Source organism: Sylvia atricapilla, chromosome Z (assembly GCF_009819655.1).
Source record: "Sylvia atricapilla isolate bSylAtr1 chromosome Z, bSylAtr1.pri, whole genome shotgun sequence".
Classification (NCBI taxonomy): domain Eukaryota; kingdom Metazoa; phylum Chordata; class Aves; order Passeriformes; family Sylviidae; genus Sylvia; species Sylvia atricapilla.
This window is the reverse complement of record NC_089174.1, coordinates 87,473,185-87,492,122: the sequence shown is the minus strand read 5'-3', so window position 1 is coordinate 87,492,122 and position 18,938 is coordinate 87,473,185. Positions and strand designations below refer to the sequence as shown.

Below are 18,938 nucleotides of genomic sequence, written 5' to 3'. Positions count from 1 at the left end.
ATCTCCCAAATATTTGGAGTCAGCTGTAATGAGTGTAGAGCATTATCAGCTGCCACAGTGCATATGTGCCATCAGTGAGTGTAAAATTAGGAGTGTTTCCAAGAGGAAAGATTATGTTCTCTTTGAGTTGTTGTACTTGTATCCTGAGACTGATAGCCAGATATTGTACTTGCTTTCCAGTTTTCAAAAATGATCCTATTCTCTGTGGTGACTCCTCTTTCACCTTTCTGGTGGGCCCTCAGGAAGCAGGGAAATGAAACCTGGTTCCTGTATGATTTGAGACTTTTTGTATGAATCAGCCCTTTTGGCAACTCTCCTAAATTAGAAAATGGGTTACCTTTTAACCTTTTAATACTCGGAGTAGACAGCTCTGGCTGGGTGAAAGTTCAGGAAAATATTTGAAGAGGGAGGGGGCTTGGTCTAGGGGTGGGAATTGAAATTTGGAGTTTAGTTTCTGACTGTTCAGGCTGTTTGCTCTATAGGTGTGAAATCATTTATGAGCTCTCAGCCTCTGTGTGCTGATATAGAAATAGCTTCGTTTCACTGAGTAATTAAAGTGTTTACAACAGCATGTGCCTTCAGAGTGTTAATTGGAGTTCGTAGCTGAGATTTTCCTCTATGGTGCCTCTGTGCTTCACCTTGGTTCCTCTGTCACAGACCTCTCTCTCACAGGCAGGGAACAAAGCTGAATGATTGGGAGCACAGAAAGCACTTGTGAGTGGTGCTTGGCTTTGGAGAGAAGCCAGCAGCAGCAGGATGGTGACACATAGGTGGATTGTTGAAGTTCTTGGTAGGTGATGCTGATAGGAGGTAATCCACATGGTTTTGAATGGATAAAGCAGATGCCAGGATACTGCGGAGCTGTGGTTTTAACAGGACCATAGTTCTTTTTCTGGGTGATTGCATCATTTGGAAACAGTATTTGGGCTAAGGTTGGACAGGGCTTGGAGCAACCTGGTCCAGTGGAAGGTGTTCCTGTCTGTGTCAGAGGGTGGAATTGGGTGACCTTTAAGGTCCCCTCTGACATAAACCAGTGTAGGAGTCAATGATTCTAATTTGCAAGTTTGCCACCAAAGTTAATAAATTAAATAAATCAACTGAAATGTATGTTCTTGGTGTCAGGCAGGAAGAGAGGTGATATTCTCTCCAATCCATATCCTGGAGGAATTAGGTACTGCACCAATTTCTTCTAAAGCAGTACTACTGTGTGTCTAAATGCAGTGCTGCTTTAAAGAGCAAAGAAATTGGTGCGGTACCTAGTTCTGACAAAGCAGGTTAAGATGGAATGTGGTCTGACTTAGTAGAATTTATTTCCTGGCAGTTGTGGACTCTCCATCCCTGGAAGTGTCCCAGATCAGGTTGGATGGGGCTTGGAGCAACCTGGGATAGTGGAAAGTGTGCCTGCCCATGTCAGGGAATGGGACTGGATGAGCTTCCAGTCCCTAAAGCTTCCCAACCCAAACTATTCTTTGTGATTCTGATTTTTGTCTTTTGATTTACTGAGTTGTTATCTAATGATTACTGTAAATCATATAACTCTTTTGTTGTTTAATTTAAAAGTTTTTATTGAAATGATCTGGCATCATTTGCTTTTGGAAGGAATCCATTGATGTATCAGTTTTTCATTGAAATGTAGACACCAAACACGTGTTAAATACACACACGTATTTGTTATGCTAGCATTGGAGAGTCTTGCATTTTGGGGCTCCTCATTTTATGAAGAGTCCATAATTTAGCATAATCTGAGCTAGATGTGTCTTTTCTTCAGAGAGTATACATGTTTATGTGTAGGGTTTGCTGCCAGAAATCAGTTTTAGCTTGGGTGTCACATGGGAGAGGCTGGAGCTGCTCCATCCAGCCCAAGGATGTCACTGTGTACCAGGTGTGATGCCAGGAGGACAGCTGGGACAAGAGGAGAGCCCAAATGCAGGAGAGAAATGATTGCCATGAATTCTAGACTTCAGTCTATCTCAGATCCTTTGTGTGTGAAATATGTGTGTTTTGAGAGACAGACCTGTACTATCTGCTAACATACATATACGGGAATAAATCTCACTTTGGAAAGGAGAGAGAGAGAATAAGATGAAAAAGTGGAGCATAACTAAGGAATTTGCAAAAGAGAAAATCCAAAACAAGAGGAAGACCTCTCCATGTTTTGGTACATTGCTTTATGAAGTCCATTTATGCAGAACATGAGCTCTAGCTTTAATTTTTTTATTTGGTTTGTAAGACACTTGAGAATGAAAAAAAAAAAATGCCACAGGATCTCAAAACACTGTGCAGCTATTCTGGCTTTCTGAAATAAATAGCTAAATAATTTTTGAGTTGTAATCGATACATGAGTTCATTATTTCTAGTTTCCTTCTTATCTGCAAGCAAACAGTTTTCAGGGGAAGTTGGAGATCAGCAGAAATTCCATATAAAGTCATTCTATATGACCAGTAGCTTTGAATAAAAAAAAAAAAAAATCAAAACCAAGACCCCCTATTATATAGTCTCTCAGTATAAATAAACAACGTGTTCTTTGAAGTTGAAGAGGTTCCTGGTAGTTCTTGTGATCCTTTAGAAATGCCTGAGTTTCAGAAAACCGTACATTTGACCCTTGGTGGAGAAAATAATTTTACTCTGAAGCTTTATCCTTAATTTTTCCTATCCTGATAAATTAAGGGCAACTGAACCTGAGGGTTTTCTCCAGATATCGGGACCCTGCTTGTGTTTATGTCAGAGCAGATTTAATTTGAACAGATTCTACATGTTTGAGTGGAGTGTTTCTACAGTGTAATGTGCCCTGTCTGGGTTTTGAACTTAGAGAAAATGAGACTAACTCACTAAGTGGGACTGCTTGAATTTATCTTTCTTTTTGTTTTTTTTTCTGTCAGAGTTGTATAAGGATATAGAAAGCAGATTTTTTTTCCTCACAAAATGTACTTAATACAGTACAGTAATCTTGTAGTTTATTTTTTTATCCTGGTTCTTATCAAAACAGAAAATAATTTTGTAATGTTTCCTCAAATTTCCTATTCCACTTGTGTGGGTTATCATAAAAATAAATGAATGAATGATTGAAAAACATAAAGTATAAAAAATTTCTTACTTCTCTGAATAGTGACCCAGTGCATGTTGTAGTATGTCATTAAGTTATTACCCTTTTTATTCATCACCTTGGAGAGACACTGTTCTTGTATTCTCAGCCTTTGTCATAATGATAAGCTTCTCAATTTTTTTCTTACAATATCAAAAAAGTATTTTCCCAAACCATTGCTTTTATTTTGATAGAAAAACATTTAACAGGGTTTTTTTTTTTTTTTTTTTTTGCTGGTGGCCGAACCTTTGATAATTGATAGGCACATATATGTCCTCTTTGCTTTGCCTGGGATGTGTGTGGGTGGTTTGGAGAGGGAGCAGGCACTGCTCCTAGTGCAGCCTTGCTTCTGGCTGAGGTGAATTTGCAGTGGAACCAGATCAGAGTGTAACCTCTGGCCTGATCTAATTATCAGCATTTACACTGGCGAACTTCCTCAGGAGTGGGCAAAAAGTCAGGTAACTTGCAGAGAGTAAAAGTGATTCAAAAGGACATCATGATTTTCAGGAAAATGTTATTTAGGCAGTTTGTGCTTTCCCAACCCACAGCTTCAAATATTTGGGATTCAGATACTCAAATGAGGCGAGAGAAAATAAAAAACAGTGGATTTGCACAGTCTTCACTTTTAAAAACATTTTTGTATGAGAGGTGGTGCAGTTCTGTGGATTGTGATCCAGGAAATTGTGATTCCAGTTTGCTGTTAGCTTTGGGTAAATATCTGCACTCTGAAGAACTCTGGCCTGGAGCTGCTGCAGCAGACCTTGTCTATGCATAGTGATGCATGAAATTACTTCACAGTAATGTATGTTGTTTACAGCATATTTGGCAATACACTTGGGAATATTAAGCTATTTGATTGTGTTAAAAATTAGACTGATTTCTGCTAAAAAAAATCCCGTGTATTTCAGTGAGGACCATGCCAGCTCTGATCCTGAGGCTAGTGAAAATCTAGTCTTTCCTGGGGTTAATTTGTTTTGCTTTGGGAGATTGCACTGTAGTTTTCAAGCCATCTTTTGAAAGAGCACTTAGTTTTAAGCTTATACCTTTCTTAACTGTTGAGAATAAAATTTTTGCAAGGTGACATTGTAACAAAGAAAAATTTAGTACCACTGATTAAACAGCATCGATGCTGATTTGTTCTTTGGTGTTTTGATTTTTTTAAAAATCTTAAATAGAGGTAGTATTAAATGTTTGCATTTAGCAATAATAAACAGATTTTGAATTTGCAGTGGGCTCCCAGAAAACCTTGGTAATTGTTGGAGGGAAACCATTGTAACTTGGCAATACTGGATTGTGGAGCATACTGTGGAAATGGAATAGGGACAGTGGAAGAAGCATTAAAAGGATTTGTGGTAATGATAACAATACTTGATAACAATATTTCTGATGAACTGCAGGATGGTGCTGTTGCACCAAATGAAGTACCTACTTTTGGAGGATGTGAAAATGGTCTTTGGTTCAAAGTAAGAATAACACTGGTTCGTGTCCAAGTTAGTTCATTGTGTTTTTTAAAAGGTTTCTTGAAGTCTGCAATTTGTTACTGATTAAGAAGGCAAATGCCATTTTTCTCTCCCTTTTAAAAACAAGACTTGTAACAAAGTCATTACAGGCAGAGGTGGGAACAGAAAGCACACAATATTTTTAATAGTGTGCCTGTCATCTGTTCTGCTGTACAGCCATTCCTAATCAGCCTGAGCTAAATGAACTTTGCTGAACTGTCTGGTGTCTGTATTTAAGCACTGCAGCTCATTCTTTGTGATTATCTGTAATACCTCGAAACTTTCTACTTCCCTGTTGCCTCAAAAATACCATTTAAAACTGAACAATGTATGTAGTATCCTGATAGCCTGAGTGTTTTGTACACTTGAGCTGGCATTTGTATATTACATTCCTCTCATAGGGATCCAATTTTCTTGGCAGGTGGAGCTGTGTTGGGCTGGCTGGACATTCATTCTCTCACTTAGCATGATGGTTTTGTGACAATTTTGTTGAACGGTACAAAGGACACACTTCTGAAAGAGACTTATTATTTTTAGGGAGAAGTATAGTCTATCAATTTCAGCTTGAGTGCTGTGAGCAATACCTCTTTTTACATTGTTTTGTCCTTTGGCATATGAAAAAAGTGCTTATTTCTAAATAAGAAATTTCTTCTTTCTGAAAAACAACCCATTTTCGGTATGAAATGATTCTGGGTTTCTTGAATTTGTTGTTTACATGTTCCCAGTTGACACTCTCTGTGCTACACAGCGAATAGCTTCAGGTGAAGCTACCAGGTATTCTTGGAAACCAGCTTGTAAACAACCCAGTAGACTAATCTCTGTAATTTTTCCCTCTGTTCTGCAGAGATATTACATACAGCATTTCTTTGGAAGCCGTGACAACTCTCATCGTGTTCCTCTCCTGCCAATTATTCCACAAAGAGATTCTGAGAGAGAGCATCATTCACAGATACCTGATGCATGGTCGATGGTAAGTCCTGCCCTGGGTGCTGCCTGAGGGCAAAGCAAACGCTGCTGGTCTCTTCTTCAGCTTCTTTGTACCTGAAAACAGAAGGCAGCAAAAAATGTTACTTTGATAGAAAATTTGTCTCCTGCTCAAAAGAAAAGAGAACCCCAAGAAAAGAGAACATCTTTAAAGGCTCTGGGAGGGATTTAGGTGGAAATCTCTCAGCCCAGACATCAGTCAAACTAATTTGGAAATAATTTTTGTATTTTGAGGGTAGTATCATTGACTTAAAACAGCATTTACTTTTTGAGACTTTTTTTGGTTCAGCAACGAGTCTGGTAGCACTGCAGCCTAGAGAGCTCAGGTCCCTCAGAAATTCTAGAGCTTTCTTGCCATCCAGATAAGCAGCAATCCTTGGAAACATGAAGACGTGTGCTGTGCTGAGCTGAAGGGAACACTTAACTGAGGGTAAATTTGGTTGTGTGGGTAATACCACTTGTTCTGGCAAGCTGGTGGTTTTGTTCAACTGCTTTCACAGTGGCTTACATGCATTTTAGTCAGGCTCCCATTCATTCTCTTTCATCCTCAAGTTTCATGTGGGTAGATTTCTCATAAATGTATTTATTCTCTGGTTTCCTGAAGCTTTTCACTAGGTGTAAGAGACTACCCTGACATGCAGGGAAAGGAGGGAGGCTCTGCTTGATGCACAGGGCAGATCTCAGCCTGAAACAGCAGCAGGGTAGAGCCAGAACCTCAGGATGTGTGGGGTGTCCTGGTACTTCACTTTCTGGACTGAAGGAATTGAGAGTTTGGGGGAAAATGGGGAATGTTTGAGGGAAGAGTTAATATGTTGTCTGAGAAGTCTGATTTGGGAGTAGGAGGCGCCTAGCCTCTGGAGAGAGATGTGGAAGTTTGGTGGCTGGGAATGGAGAGCAGTGTGAAAAATTGGAGTGGTACTGGTGTGATATCCCACCCCAAAGGAGAAGGAAGCACTCAGGATTTGTAGATGTTCATGATCAAAAGGAATGACAGAAGTCAGAGGATCTGCAAAGTTTCATTGTTAATTGCATACTTGGCATGGAAAAGGGTGTGTTTGTCCCTGATATCCCAGTATAAGTACCGTGGGGTTTGGATAAAGGTGGGGTGGATGTAAAGGGAGAAAGAGAGCGACAGAGAGAGAGAGAGAGAATTGGATCAAAGAAGGAGAGAGAGAAAGGAAGGAAAAAAGAGAGAGAGATCACCAGTCCTGGCTCCAGTGTAGATCCAGGTGATGGGGTGTCCTGGGGTCCTGGCCTCTGTGGGGCATCTTTTAAGTCTTCCCCTCCCTGGAGGGAAGTTTCTCACTTTCCCTCCAGTCGGGTCTTTCAGACCTTTCTGGGAGTGGGTTGGAGGCTTTGGGGTCGTGGGTGGGCTTGTTCCCCTCTGCAGAGCCTGGCCCTTCTCAGCCCCATCCCTGCCCCTGCCCTGAGCCGGGCTCTGCTTTTCTGCAGGAGCCACAACCAGGGGGTTTGTCCCAGAAAATGCTGCCCTGCCTCCCTATGGCCCCTTCTCCAGCCACATCCTGGTCTGCTCTTGTGTGTTTTTACCAACAGTCCTTGTTTCTTATTCCCAAAATCCTTGGTTGGCCCAACATTGTGCAGCCATCGGTGTTTGGGACATGTGTATTAGCCCCTCACCTTTTGGGCTTCTACAGATGTTCAGAGGGTCCATTCTAACAGAGCTCCTGTCTTTTCAGCTCTAAATTGGATGGGAATGGGAGCCAGCTGTTTGCTTCTGTGGAAATGCTACTCCATTTTTGGAAATACTGTAACCTTTTAGTTAGACTCAACAAATTCTACAGGAATTTTTTATATTCACTGATGTGAGGTTGGTTGTTTCATTGGTCTTTTCAAATTCATAGAATTATAGAATCCTTGAGGTATGAAAAGGTGTTTAAGGTTGGTTCTGAGCTGCACAAACAGACAAAAATATTGTGGGTGTGGAGAGATGCTGTTGGTACCTGTTCTGTGTTACCAGAGCATGGAGTAAAAGCTGAAAAAATACAGTGTTTCTTTCCACTGCATAAATATTTTTCCAGTTGTGTCTTGAGGTAAGTGAAAACAACGATTCTACAAACTGAATGGTTTATTTAAAATTAGTATTTAAAAAACAAAAACCAAAAGGCTGTTTTCATGATCCTGCTGTGGAAGATGCTCCTACAGACCCATGCTGAAGTCTGGGCAGCTTTGCATGGACAAGACCTTGGTGTTCTTTCCCTTTCCAGTCTGGTCAGCAATGGGAGAATTACTGATCATTTTTAATGCCAAACACCAGCCTTTGCATCCTACCTAGACTTTGGTGTGCCAATTTTTGTGAGTTGTGAGTCAATTAAAGTCTTTAGTGGTTTTGTTGTTTTTTTTTTTTTCTTTCCAGTCTCCCGTACACCAGCAGACTTGTGAAAACTTTGCTGTATAATTTTATTAGACAAGAGAGAAGCCCTCCTCCAGGGACCCACGTCTTTCAGCAGCAAACAGATGGAGGAGGACTGCTCTATGGAATTGCATCTGGGGTGGCAAGTGAGTCTGATTTTCTGTAAATTGTACTTCAGACCATATGAAGTATCACCTTCTGTGTGCCCTCTCCTGCAGACACACCTGTAACCCATTTCTTTTTCAGCAAGTGATACCAGTGTAAAAAAGCTGTGCCCAGGCCTGCTTGGCCCATCTTGAGATGTGTTAGAATCTGAGGCAATTATACCTGCAGGACAGCAGATGGTGAAAGTATCACCTAGCCCCTGCTTTTTTTTACTGACACATTAAAAAAACCCTCAACCAACCAAGTAGTGCCCTATTTGATGAATCACGTACTTCAAGTTACTTAAAATGTTGCAAGAAATAGTTTTGTGTGCACATTTTATTCTTTACAATTACTCAGTGGATAGGGTGACCTGCTCTGTAGCTCTGCTTGAGCAAAAGTTTTGGCTGGATGGTCCCAAGGGGTCCCTCCCAGGAGGGTTCTTTGATGTAATGGAGCAACCTAGTAGGAATTTTTGTAACATATTGTGCCTTTCTCAGTAAGTTCACTGATGTTTTTTTCCTGATAAGTATGACTAGATTCTGACCTTTCCCGGGCTGTTTACTGTAGAGAAATGCTGCCTGAAGAATAGCAAGGACTTGATGCCATTTGTTGTTCAGAAAAAGGTTTCTCATTTTTGTTATACTATATACTCTGTTTTGGTTGGTGGCTGCTCCCTTTCCCCACACCAGATGTGTTTTACTGGCGTGTAAAAATCCGTCCTAGAGGTTTTTTCTTTTCCACCAAATGAGAATAAAACATAACACCGTGCTAACAGCAAAGGTAGATATTATATTCATTCTCCCCGATAAAACTAGAGAACACTTTGCAAGTCAGTTGCCGTAAAAACCGATACTATTTATTTAGCTCTTTCGTGAAATCAATTCACTGGCGGCCCTCCTGAGGGAATATTAAAGTTCAGGCCGCAAGGGGTCTGCCAGAATTTTCGGTGGGAGGCAGTGCCCTTGTCTCTCCTCACGGCGGCACTAAAATCGCGTGGCTGCTGCTCTCAGCTCCGGGATACACCCAGGGGCTGCGCCTGGATTGTGTCCCTCGCCTAAACCCAGCGCCCGAGTGGTGCCTCGGCTTGCAGTTCACTCACACGCACGCCAGATTTATTAAACTGCTCCTTACAGTGTTTTATTCGAGAGTTCCATCAGGTGTGTTCCTTTATTTCAGCTGCAAGGAGGAATTGCGCTTAATGCGGGTTTTTTTTTTTTTTCTAAGGCGGTTTTCAGTTTCTGGCTCGTTGTTTCGCAGTTTTGACAGCGTGTTTTGGTACGTGTTATTACCTGGATAATTGCTGTTATTTATGTTATTATTAGGTCTGGTCTCTCTAGTGTCTTTCTGTCTCAGTGCTGCCACAGGCAAACACTTCTTCCTCTCTCCTGGTTCCTTGGCTGATTTGTAAATCCATCCGTATTGCCACGACTCCAGCCTCCTTCTGTAACACTTCTCACATGAAGTCCCCCATGACTCTTTACTCGTTGTATATTAAGTTTCCATTTCTTAATGCAAACTCTTTTAAGATTTCAGCCTACATCTGTTCTTGTCTCTTCCTACACTCCCACCTCCTTCACTCCTCTTGAACCATTCCCTTAGCAACTACCTTGGCATACGCCTACGCTTGTTTTCTTGCTTCTTTCATCAGTACCTGAACTGCCATCTCTTAGCCCAGCAAATTAAGTGTCTTCATTAAAAGCTTTAAGAAGAGGAGCCTTTTTAAGGAGCTTTCTAATTTCCTGCCTGGGAAAAGGGAAAAAAGAAGTACCACATCCTGTTAAAAACCAGAAATGTTTTTTCTGTCCATCCCCAGACAGTTGGTTGAGTTGTGGGTTTTGTTTTTTTTTTAATTATTTGCCTGTGTATGATGTTGGACTATAGGTGATATGTGGACATGGAAAGAATTGTAGAGTAAATGGCATATTTGCCTTAACTCTGAATTAATTCTTATCAAATCAATACCTTGGTTCATGTATCCTCAGGCACATGGGTAGAGTGCAGCACAAATGAAGGTGCAGCAACACAAGTTGATGGTCTGTTAGGGAACAAAAGTGAATTTTGAGCAATGAACAGCTGTGGGAAACCTTGATGTGATTTCTGTATTGTATTATTTTTGTGTGTTTTGTAATCTTTATGTGATAGAGATTGAAAGGAGAATGGAAAAAATCACTTCTGCGTTGCTCAGTGCCTTTTAAATATCACATAATGCTTAAAATAAGTTTACTGAAGTAGTCTAAATATAGTCTGCTTAAGATGAAAGGAGATAGGAGCCTGGTTTAAAGAAAAATATTCTAATGTGAAATTTTGAGTCCTAAAATAATTACTGTACTTGTTAATTATTTTACTTGATACCCCAGTCATCTACATGATCATGTGTAATGTTATTCCTATTTTATAGTCACTTGCACTGCAGCAGGAGATCAACAAACTCTTACAGGCACCGTATTTTAGATCCACCCTCCTTTTCCTTCCTTGTGATTCAGCAGGAGTGATAATTATACACAATATGAGCAGAATTTTACCCTTTCCCACAGTTAACCTTCTCCTGCTTCTCATCCTTCGTAGCCTGTTTTTCTTCCTCTCGTGAGCTTCCTTAGCTCTCCTTAACTCTTAACTCTGAAACCACACAGCCAACATCCTCACACCAATTACTTCTTGATTTGGCCTCTGACTGGATCCATGTTACCTCTGTGCAAGGACCTTTTTCCATCCTGGATATAAAATACCTGGATTGGATTGTCCTGCCAATTCTGTTATGCTCCAATAATTAAAGAAACAATGGTGGTTTTGGAAGGAGGGGAAAAATAATGGTATTTATTTTTGTTACTTCATAAAGGAGATTTTTCTCTACTGAGTCAACTTTGCTTTGTCTTTGTGGTCTTTCAGTAGGTGTGCAAAGTAATTGTAGAGTGCTGCTAGATCTGGGGCAGTGTTGTGAAGCATAAATGACATTAATATGCATGGCAGTAGAGTTTAGATATTAGAAACTCATTTATTGGAAACCAGAAATTAATTATTCTTGGTTCACAAAGCACATTGAACCAACTTACCCTCAAACCCAAGTTTTTTTGTTGGCTCTAAGTTGCCTCTTATTTTTTGTTGAGATTTATTAACATTTGCCAATTCATAATTTACAGTTAACTAAGTTGAGACAACTTTTTGTGGACAAGCAGTTTTTTTTTAATTAGTCATTTTATTGCTTGCAAAATAAAATCCTTGTTAGAGTGAGGAACTGCCAAGCAGATGATGTGCTAAGAGAGGGAAATGATAGTGCTACTCAAGACTATTGAAAAATAAGCACATTTAAATGGTTTCCTTTGAAATAGTTGATCCAGTTTATACTTTGCTATTAAAAACAACTCCAGACACTAATGCATCTGGCAGAAGGAAGGAGTTACTGCAAGACTGGGATCTAATTGACTTGGTTTGTGCTGTTAGGGTGTTAATAGATGTGAGGGGTACAATGGTGTATCTGTAAGGAACTGAGAGTCAGTAACCGGATTCAGCTTCATTAATCACCTAAGTCATCATCATAACTAGTCTGCCACACAAATGTACTGTTGTAGCATTAATAGAAATTGCAGAATTCAGCGTGTAGTGGTCAGTGGTGGCTTGTTTTCTCATGCCTGTATTCTCTGGTTGAGACTAGAGAAATATTCCTGGCCATTAATGACTTTATATCAGGCAAGTATATGCTTTACTCTGCATTATACTTCAGCATTAGGATACCTGAAGGTATCAGACCTCTGTTGTCCATCTGTCATTTATATACACTATAGTGGGTTTTTTTGGTGTGATTTTTTTTGTGTATGTGTTTTTTTTTTTTTTTTTCTTTTTTTTTTTTTTTTTTTTTTTTTTGTTGTTGTTGTTGTTTTTTTTTTTTTTTTTTTTTTTTTTTTGGTTTGGTTTGTTTGGGGGTTTTTTGGGATTTCTTTTGGTTTTTTGCTACTTTCTGGTTAATAGAAGCATTTACATGGTAATTTTTAACTTTACAAATGAACTATTAATTTAATATTTAGTTTTATGTTAATATCTTTTCCCTTTTTCAATTTTATGCGGCCTGATTTGTAATAACTACATTAAAATATATCAGTGTAGAGAGACACAAAAAGGTACTGTTATTACAAAAATGTGTCTGTTATTTCTTATGATTTCACCAACCTTTACTTCTGCTAACAAATGCTTCATTCTGCCTGCTTCTACCTTCCAGATCCTTTTCGTGATGTGTCACAGGTCTGGTGTCTATCTCTGGTGCTTAGTCAATGCTTAATTGCCTGTTCATGCCCACCACAATGGAAATGTACATTTGGGCTTTCTTTACCAGTTCTGTCTGTTCGTGTTCCTTCTTGCTTACAGTCTGTAAGTGTCATCCTCTTGACGCTGCAAATATGGTATTTTCCCCCGTCTGAACGGGAAGATTGAGGTGGTTTCCAGATCTTTAATCTTTCACTTAGTTCCCGTGACGATGTGCCTGACACAGAGCAAAGTGTGCAGCTCAAGCACAGGTACTTTGAGAATAAATAGTCGAGTGTTCCTGGTTGTATAGCTCTGGCAGGGCAGTCTGCAAGAGCTGCACAGCAAAAAAAGCCACAGAGTGGCTTCATCCTGCCCAAAATCTGCTTGGGGGCTACAGGGACCACAGAAGCTGGTTTGAAATTGGGGTGCTGCAGCCTGAGCAGTGCCTCGGTGTTGGCTTTGAGAGTTTTCACGTTTTTATGAAAAAAACCCACCTTCTGCCCTAATTTCGTTAGAACCGAAATATAATGTATCTGACAGGAATCTGTGCGGGCCAGAGATGGATTCAGTATCAAGCTCTTAGCCACTTTGTTTGGCATAAGGTGTTTCTTGAAATTTAGTTTATCTTTGTGTACTTCAATGATGTAAGAGTATAGAATGGTTATACAGCATTAGCACTTCTGATGGTGTTTGGCCCCAGTTTGAATGACAAGGATCTGAAACTAGAGCAATTGTAGTATAATTAAGAAATAATGATGCTGCCAGGGCTGGAGCCCCTCTGCTCTGGAGCCAGCCTGGGACACCTGGGGCTCTTCAGCTGCACAAGAGAAGCTCCAGGGAGAGCTCCCAGCCCCTGCCAGGGCCTCAAGGGGCTCCAGGAGAGCTGCAGAGGGGCTGGGGACAAGGCCTGCAGGGACAGGACACAGGGAATGGCTTCCCAGGGCCAGAGGGCAAGGTTAGATCAGATATTGGGAAGGAATTCTTGGCACAGGGTGCCCAGAGTAGCTGTGGCTGCCCCTGGGTTCCTAGAAATGTTCCAGGCCAGGTTGGATGGAGCTTGGAGCAGCCTGGGATAGTGGAAGGGGTTTGGAATGAGATGGTTCTTATGGCCCCATTTCAGCAGAAACCATCCTGAAATGCCATGAAATTCTTGATCAGTCCTGCCAGCTTCACCAACATTATTTTGATAGTAAACCACCATTAATCAGAACTAGCTGCGCAGGTAGCATGGGCTTTGCTCTGTGAGCTCTGCTCTTTGCACGTACACTGATGGTAGTGACAGCAAAGCATTCTTTCCCAGAAGAGCAATTTGTACTGTCGTTTCCTGGGCTTGATAATTCTTAGGAATCTTCCACTGACTTTGAAGAGATTCATCAGCATCTGCAGGGAGGTGGATCAGACTCTCATCTCTGAGACCCAACAATGGCACCAGGGGAAGTGATGCCCAAGAAGATTCACCTGGACATGAGGAAGAACTTCCCTGTGTAGTGACTGAGCACTGAGACAGACCAGAGAGAGAGTGGAGCCTCCCTCTCTGGGATTACAGTCTCATCTGGACACAATCCCGTGCCATTGCTCTGCTGCAGGAGGGAGCTGGGATCAGGTGATCCACTGTGGTCCCTTCCAGCCTCACCCATTCTGAGATTCTGTGAAACTATGTTTTCCTTCTATTTTTTGAAGAGGCTGATGCTTCTGGGGGCCCTACTGCCACCACTCCTCCTTTGTGACAGTGACAAAATTTTTCGTACTTAATATGGTGGAGGGTTATGTGTTTTTAAAGTCTGTAAAGCCCCTTTTCTGTGTTGTCTTCCTGACACTGCCCAGGCTTGTGTTTTGCTGGGAGCTGTGCTGTAGCTCTCTTTAGCCTGTCAGCTGTTTGGAGCAGGGACCATCAGTGCACAGCACACTGAGGCTGTGGTTCATGACTAGAGCTTCTGATTTCTGTGGTCATACAAACCCTAATTGTAACCATATGCTTCAGCTTGTTTACTGGGAGTGCAGCAGCAAGTTTCACGAGGTGTGTTGGTGATTTATCTCCCTGACATTTATCCTGATATTCCAAAACCTGAGCAGCTTCAAATAACCCATTATAAAAGAGAAGAGAAAACCTATTGGCTCAAAATGATTTTTCTTTAATTCTTCAGGGGAAATTGCTTGTTAAAGGAAACCAAGAAGCAGGCTGATGTATTGTAACAAAGTTTTGAAAGTTAATGTTTTGCAAGGATTAGGCCTAGAAAAAAGGAATTTTATATGGCTGAAAAGGAGGTATTTCTTGCTTTCCAAATTCTTCTTAGCTCCAGAGAACCATGGAAATTTAAATTGAGATAGACAGTGTTTATAATTAGAAAATGTCAATAATCAGATATGTAGAAAACCAAACCTGAGCAGCAAAACCAGTTATATTTGACTTTTTCTTTAAGTCCTATAAATTTCAACTAGTGGATAGTAAGAAATCCATAATTCTTCACCTTATAATCCAGTGTCAACAAGAGCTTTCAATTCCTACCTAAGCTTTATTTTAGCACTGAATGTGACAAGGCTTAAAAAAGTTATCAGTATTTTTTCAGTTCATTTTTGAGCACATTTCAAATGACAGAGATGCTTGACCATCCATGCTAAGAAACAGTCCAAAATCTGTGAGTTAAGGGGTTCAGTACTTTCTTCTTGCAGGCTGCTGCACTTCTTGTACAGTGTTAACAGATACTGTGCCCAGGTGAGAGCCCACCTGCAGAGCTGCCCCAGCCCTGCCTCCAACAGCACAAGGACGTGGAGCTGCTGCAGCCAGTCCAGAGGAGGCCACGGAGATGCTGCCAGGGCTGGAGCCCCTCTGCTCTGGAGCCAGCCTGGGACACCTGGGGCTCTTCAGCTGCACAAGAGAAGCTCCAGGGAGAGCTCCCAGCCCCTGCCAGGGCCTCAAGGGGCTCCAGGAGAGCTGCAGAGGGGCTGGGGACAAGGCCTGCAGGGACAGGACACAGGGAATGGCTTCCCAGGGCCAGAGGGCAGCGCCAGCTGGGATCTGGGGAAGGAATTGGTGGCTGTGAGGGTGGGGAGGCCCTGGCACAGGGTGCCCAGAGCAGCTGTGGCTGCCCCTGGATCCCTGGCAGTGTCCCAGGCCAGGCTGGACAGGGCTGGGAGCAGCCTGGGACAGTGGAAGGTGTCCCTGCCTATGGCAGGGGGTGGAATGAGATGAGCTTTATGGTCCCTTCAACACAAACCATGCTAGTGTTTTATGATCTTGAACTTTTTGATGGTGCTCCTTCTGGATGGCAGATACAGACTTTTTATCCTTAATGACTTAAAAGATTTGAGTTTTTTGCACTAATGTGGGATATTAAAATAACAGCTGCAACTTACAACTCCCTAAGGGATTTATTCTTCATAATTTTTAAAATACCTGCACTAAACTGCTCACACTGTGGTGTTTAGCTACATGATTTCTCATGGAAATGGGAAAAAGGATGATCTGTTTGGTTCCAGATGCACTGATGCTGTGTTATGAAAGGTTTAAAGTTGATCTCTGACAATTGACAGGTGCCCTGGACAGATTGGAAAGTGAATGGATAGGAGAAACTGAGCTGCATTTCAAGTCGGGATGAGGAACATTGATAAAGCACAACAAATTCTTTGGCTTTCTATTGTTCTTTCTTAAAAACTGTTTTTCAGGTCTGCTCATGGATTAAATCCATCTGAAGCTGCATTTGTTAATAAATTACATGTTACTGAATAACACATTAACTGTTTCCCCTTCATTGTCCTGCCAGATGTCTGTGCCATGTTTTGGAGTGGGAGTATTCAGACATCAGATCACTCATTTTAACCATTGTCCATGTTCAGCAGAGCAGGGGAGTTACATTGCCTGGCGTGTGAAACTCCTTTTAATAGTTAAATTTTGTGGTTTTATTGATTGATCATGTGTGTAAAGACTAAAGGAATGAAAAGGCAATGCTGTGCACTGCCTGTCTGGAAATATTGATTAGCCAGCTCCATTTTCTGGGTGTTCTCTTTTCTCCTGTAGGCTGCTGGATTACCACTTCTGTGAAGTCGTCATGTTAATGTGCATTTTTCTTTAGGATTTTATATTTCTTTTATTATTGATACATTACAGATAAAACAAGGGGAGAGGAAAGGTTGTCTGTACTTTCTGTTTAGTTCCCCATTCCCTTTGTCTTTAGCTTCCTGCTCCTTCCCTGAAATAAATTATGATAGATTTATATTTTTTTTAGTGCATCTGCAAGGAAAAGTTTTATTTTAACCCATTGACCAAATAACTCCTGAAGTCTGGTAGACTTTTTGATATGTGAAAGAGAAGTTTATTCGTATGATAAATGTTCAGCTTGTGATAGGAGTGGCACATTTTAGATGTGGAAGTTCTGTGTCACGATCAAATTAGTTCAGGTTCTGAAACAGTTTTATTTACCTTTCAATATTTTTGTCAGGGGAGAAGCCTTAATGTGTGATTTCAGTCTGCTCAACTACAATGCTTAAATATAAAGAATAGTTTACTTAAAGAGCCTGTGGATGGACTCTTATTTAGTAGTAGTACTTACCAGACAAGAATATTTCTTGCAGAAAGTGGTACCTGTCCTGCCAGTGCTAAGCACCTGCCCAGAAGAAAATGGGTGATACCATAAACAAGTCGTTATTGCAAGTATAATTGTCATTCTGCCTTTTGAATATGCGTGGTGCAAAGGAATCCTGTGCTTTTAGGTGACTCTGGTAGGTTTTGCTGGGTCTCTGAGGGAGATGAAGGAAAACAAAAGTGTGTTGTGAAAGCAAAACTTTGAACAGCAGCAAAACTCAGAATCAGATGAACACCTTGATTTTCTTTAATCTGTAGTGAAAATATTTCTGTGCATTTCTGTGTATACATTTGCCGTTCAGTATTGCAAAGTCTTGCAGATCTGTACAGAAGCTTTGCTCCTTGACTCAGATCATAACACTGTGCTTTTATTTTCCTAAGCAACCTTGTTTTAAATTTGGTTGTTTGCGTTTTTTATTGTGGTCACTATGCAAAGAATACACTGAATTTGCAGAATGTGAGACAAAAGTATTTTGAAGGATAAGAGAAGTCCCATCCCTGGCAGTGTCCCAGGCCAGGCTGGACAGGGCTGGGAGCAGCCTGGGGCAATGGAAGGTGTCCCTGCCCATGGCAGGGGGTGGAATGAGAGGAGCTTTTCCAAACCAAACTGTTCTGTGATAAGAGAAAATACTGTGAAAATCTTGGCTATAATTAATTTTGCAATTTTGAGGTACTACAGCCTTACTGGAGCCACACACCATCTGGATGTGCCTCAGAGCATGTTTTCTCTTGAGCCTTGCTGAGTTCTTAAGAGCACAAACTTGCAGTATTGCCTATATGGACTGAAGTGTTTGACACTGATTTTGAGGGTTGATTTCACAAATCATTTCGTTTTGACTGCCATAGTTTCTAATGAATAATTTTTGTTCGAGAGGAGAAAATGTTCCTCTACTTTTAAGCATAAAAAACTTGGAAGTCTTTCCATCTTTCTTTTATTTCTATGGATTATAGTTGTACTTCCTTGTTTTTGTAGACCCACGGAGGAGCTAAGCTCTGCACAGAATGATCTAAGATTTAATGAGGCCTTTGACTAAAATCTTTGTCTTAAACCAACAAAGACAAACCCTTAATGCGATTATACCATCGTTATTTTTTACCTAATGTTCTAGAAGACCCAGTGGTAATTGAATGTGTTCTGCCAAACTGTAGTTTCCAACACAAGTATGAGATTTTTATATAACCTGATAAATGGCTATTTTTCCTTTTGAATAAGCCATCAAAAACTTTTTCCGTCTTTCTGCGAAAGACTTCCCAGCCAAAGCAGAGCAAAGCCAAACAGATCATGTGCTTAGCAGTGTATTAGTAGAAACTATTTTCACAGTTGCAGATTTAAGTTTTATTTCCTTGTCCTTAGGCCAGTTACTATTGTTGAGTAATTTGGTACTTTCGTGATTGAGGTTTAAGTTATTGGTATGTGGTAGTTGTAGCACTGAGCATGAACATTCATTTTTGTGACAGTTGGGGTTGTTTGTCAATTTTTCTCTTTTAAGTGAATGGCATTTTCCAGAGTGACTCACTTTGGGGAAAGAAAAATACTATTAACAAGAAAAGAATGTGGCACCTAGGAATAGACATCCTGGTTGAAAAGAATGGATTTCCATTATTGAAAAATAAATTTCTGCATTACATGGAAATTCAATTAGTATCCTTGTAGGAAAGTGTGAATTTTTGCTTGCTTCTAAGTAATTAGATTTTTGTTTGGGTTTTGAATATACACGAAGCCCAGAGCTGTGCTGCCAGGCTCTGTCAGTTGATGTCTGGGTGATGGTGGTTGTTACAGGTGAGGGGACATGGCTCAGACTGAAGTGACATGCAGCTTTTGTGCAGGCTGACTGGGTGAAGGGCTGGAGCAAGAGGGAAGAAATGTTAAAATGAAAAAATAACTTTATTCATTTTATCTTTCATCAAATACTGGAGGTTAACAAAACGAAGCATTTTAAAATTAGGTGCTGTGTAAAGGGAATAATAGATAGATGAGAGCCTGAAGAGGCGGGCACTGAAGCAAATCTCTTATTGTGTTCTGTAGCATTCTGTATTGTC

At 40.8% G+C, this 18,938-nt stretch overlaps 1 protein-coding gene across 2 annotated transcripts in view; it reads left to right on the top strand.

Moving 5' to 3' along the window:
* DYM (dymeclin) overlaps window positions 1-18,938 on the top strand; it is a 209,873-nt gene that overhangs the window by 35,457 nt on the left and 155,478 nt on the right. For both annotated transcript variants that reach the window (XM_066339695.1, XM_066339696.1), the window contains exons 7-8: window positions 5,426-5,551; window positions 7,940-8,082. In XM_066339695.1, the coding sequence (XP_066195792.1) occupies window positions 5,426-5,551; window positions 7,940-8,082 (269 nt within the window). The remainder of the gene's footprint in view (window positions 1-5,425; window positions 5,552-7,939; window positions 8,083-18,938) is intronic.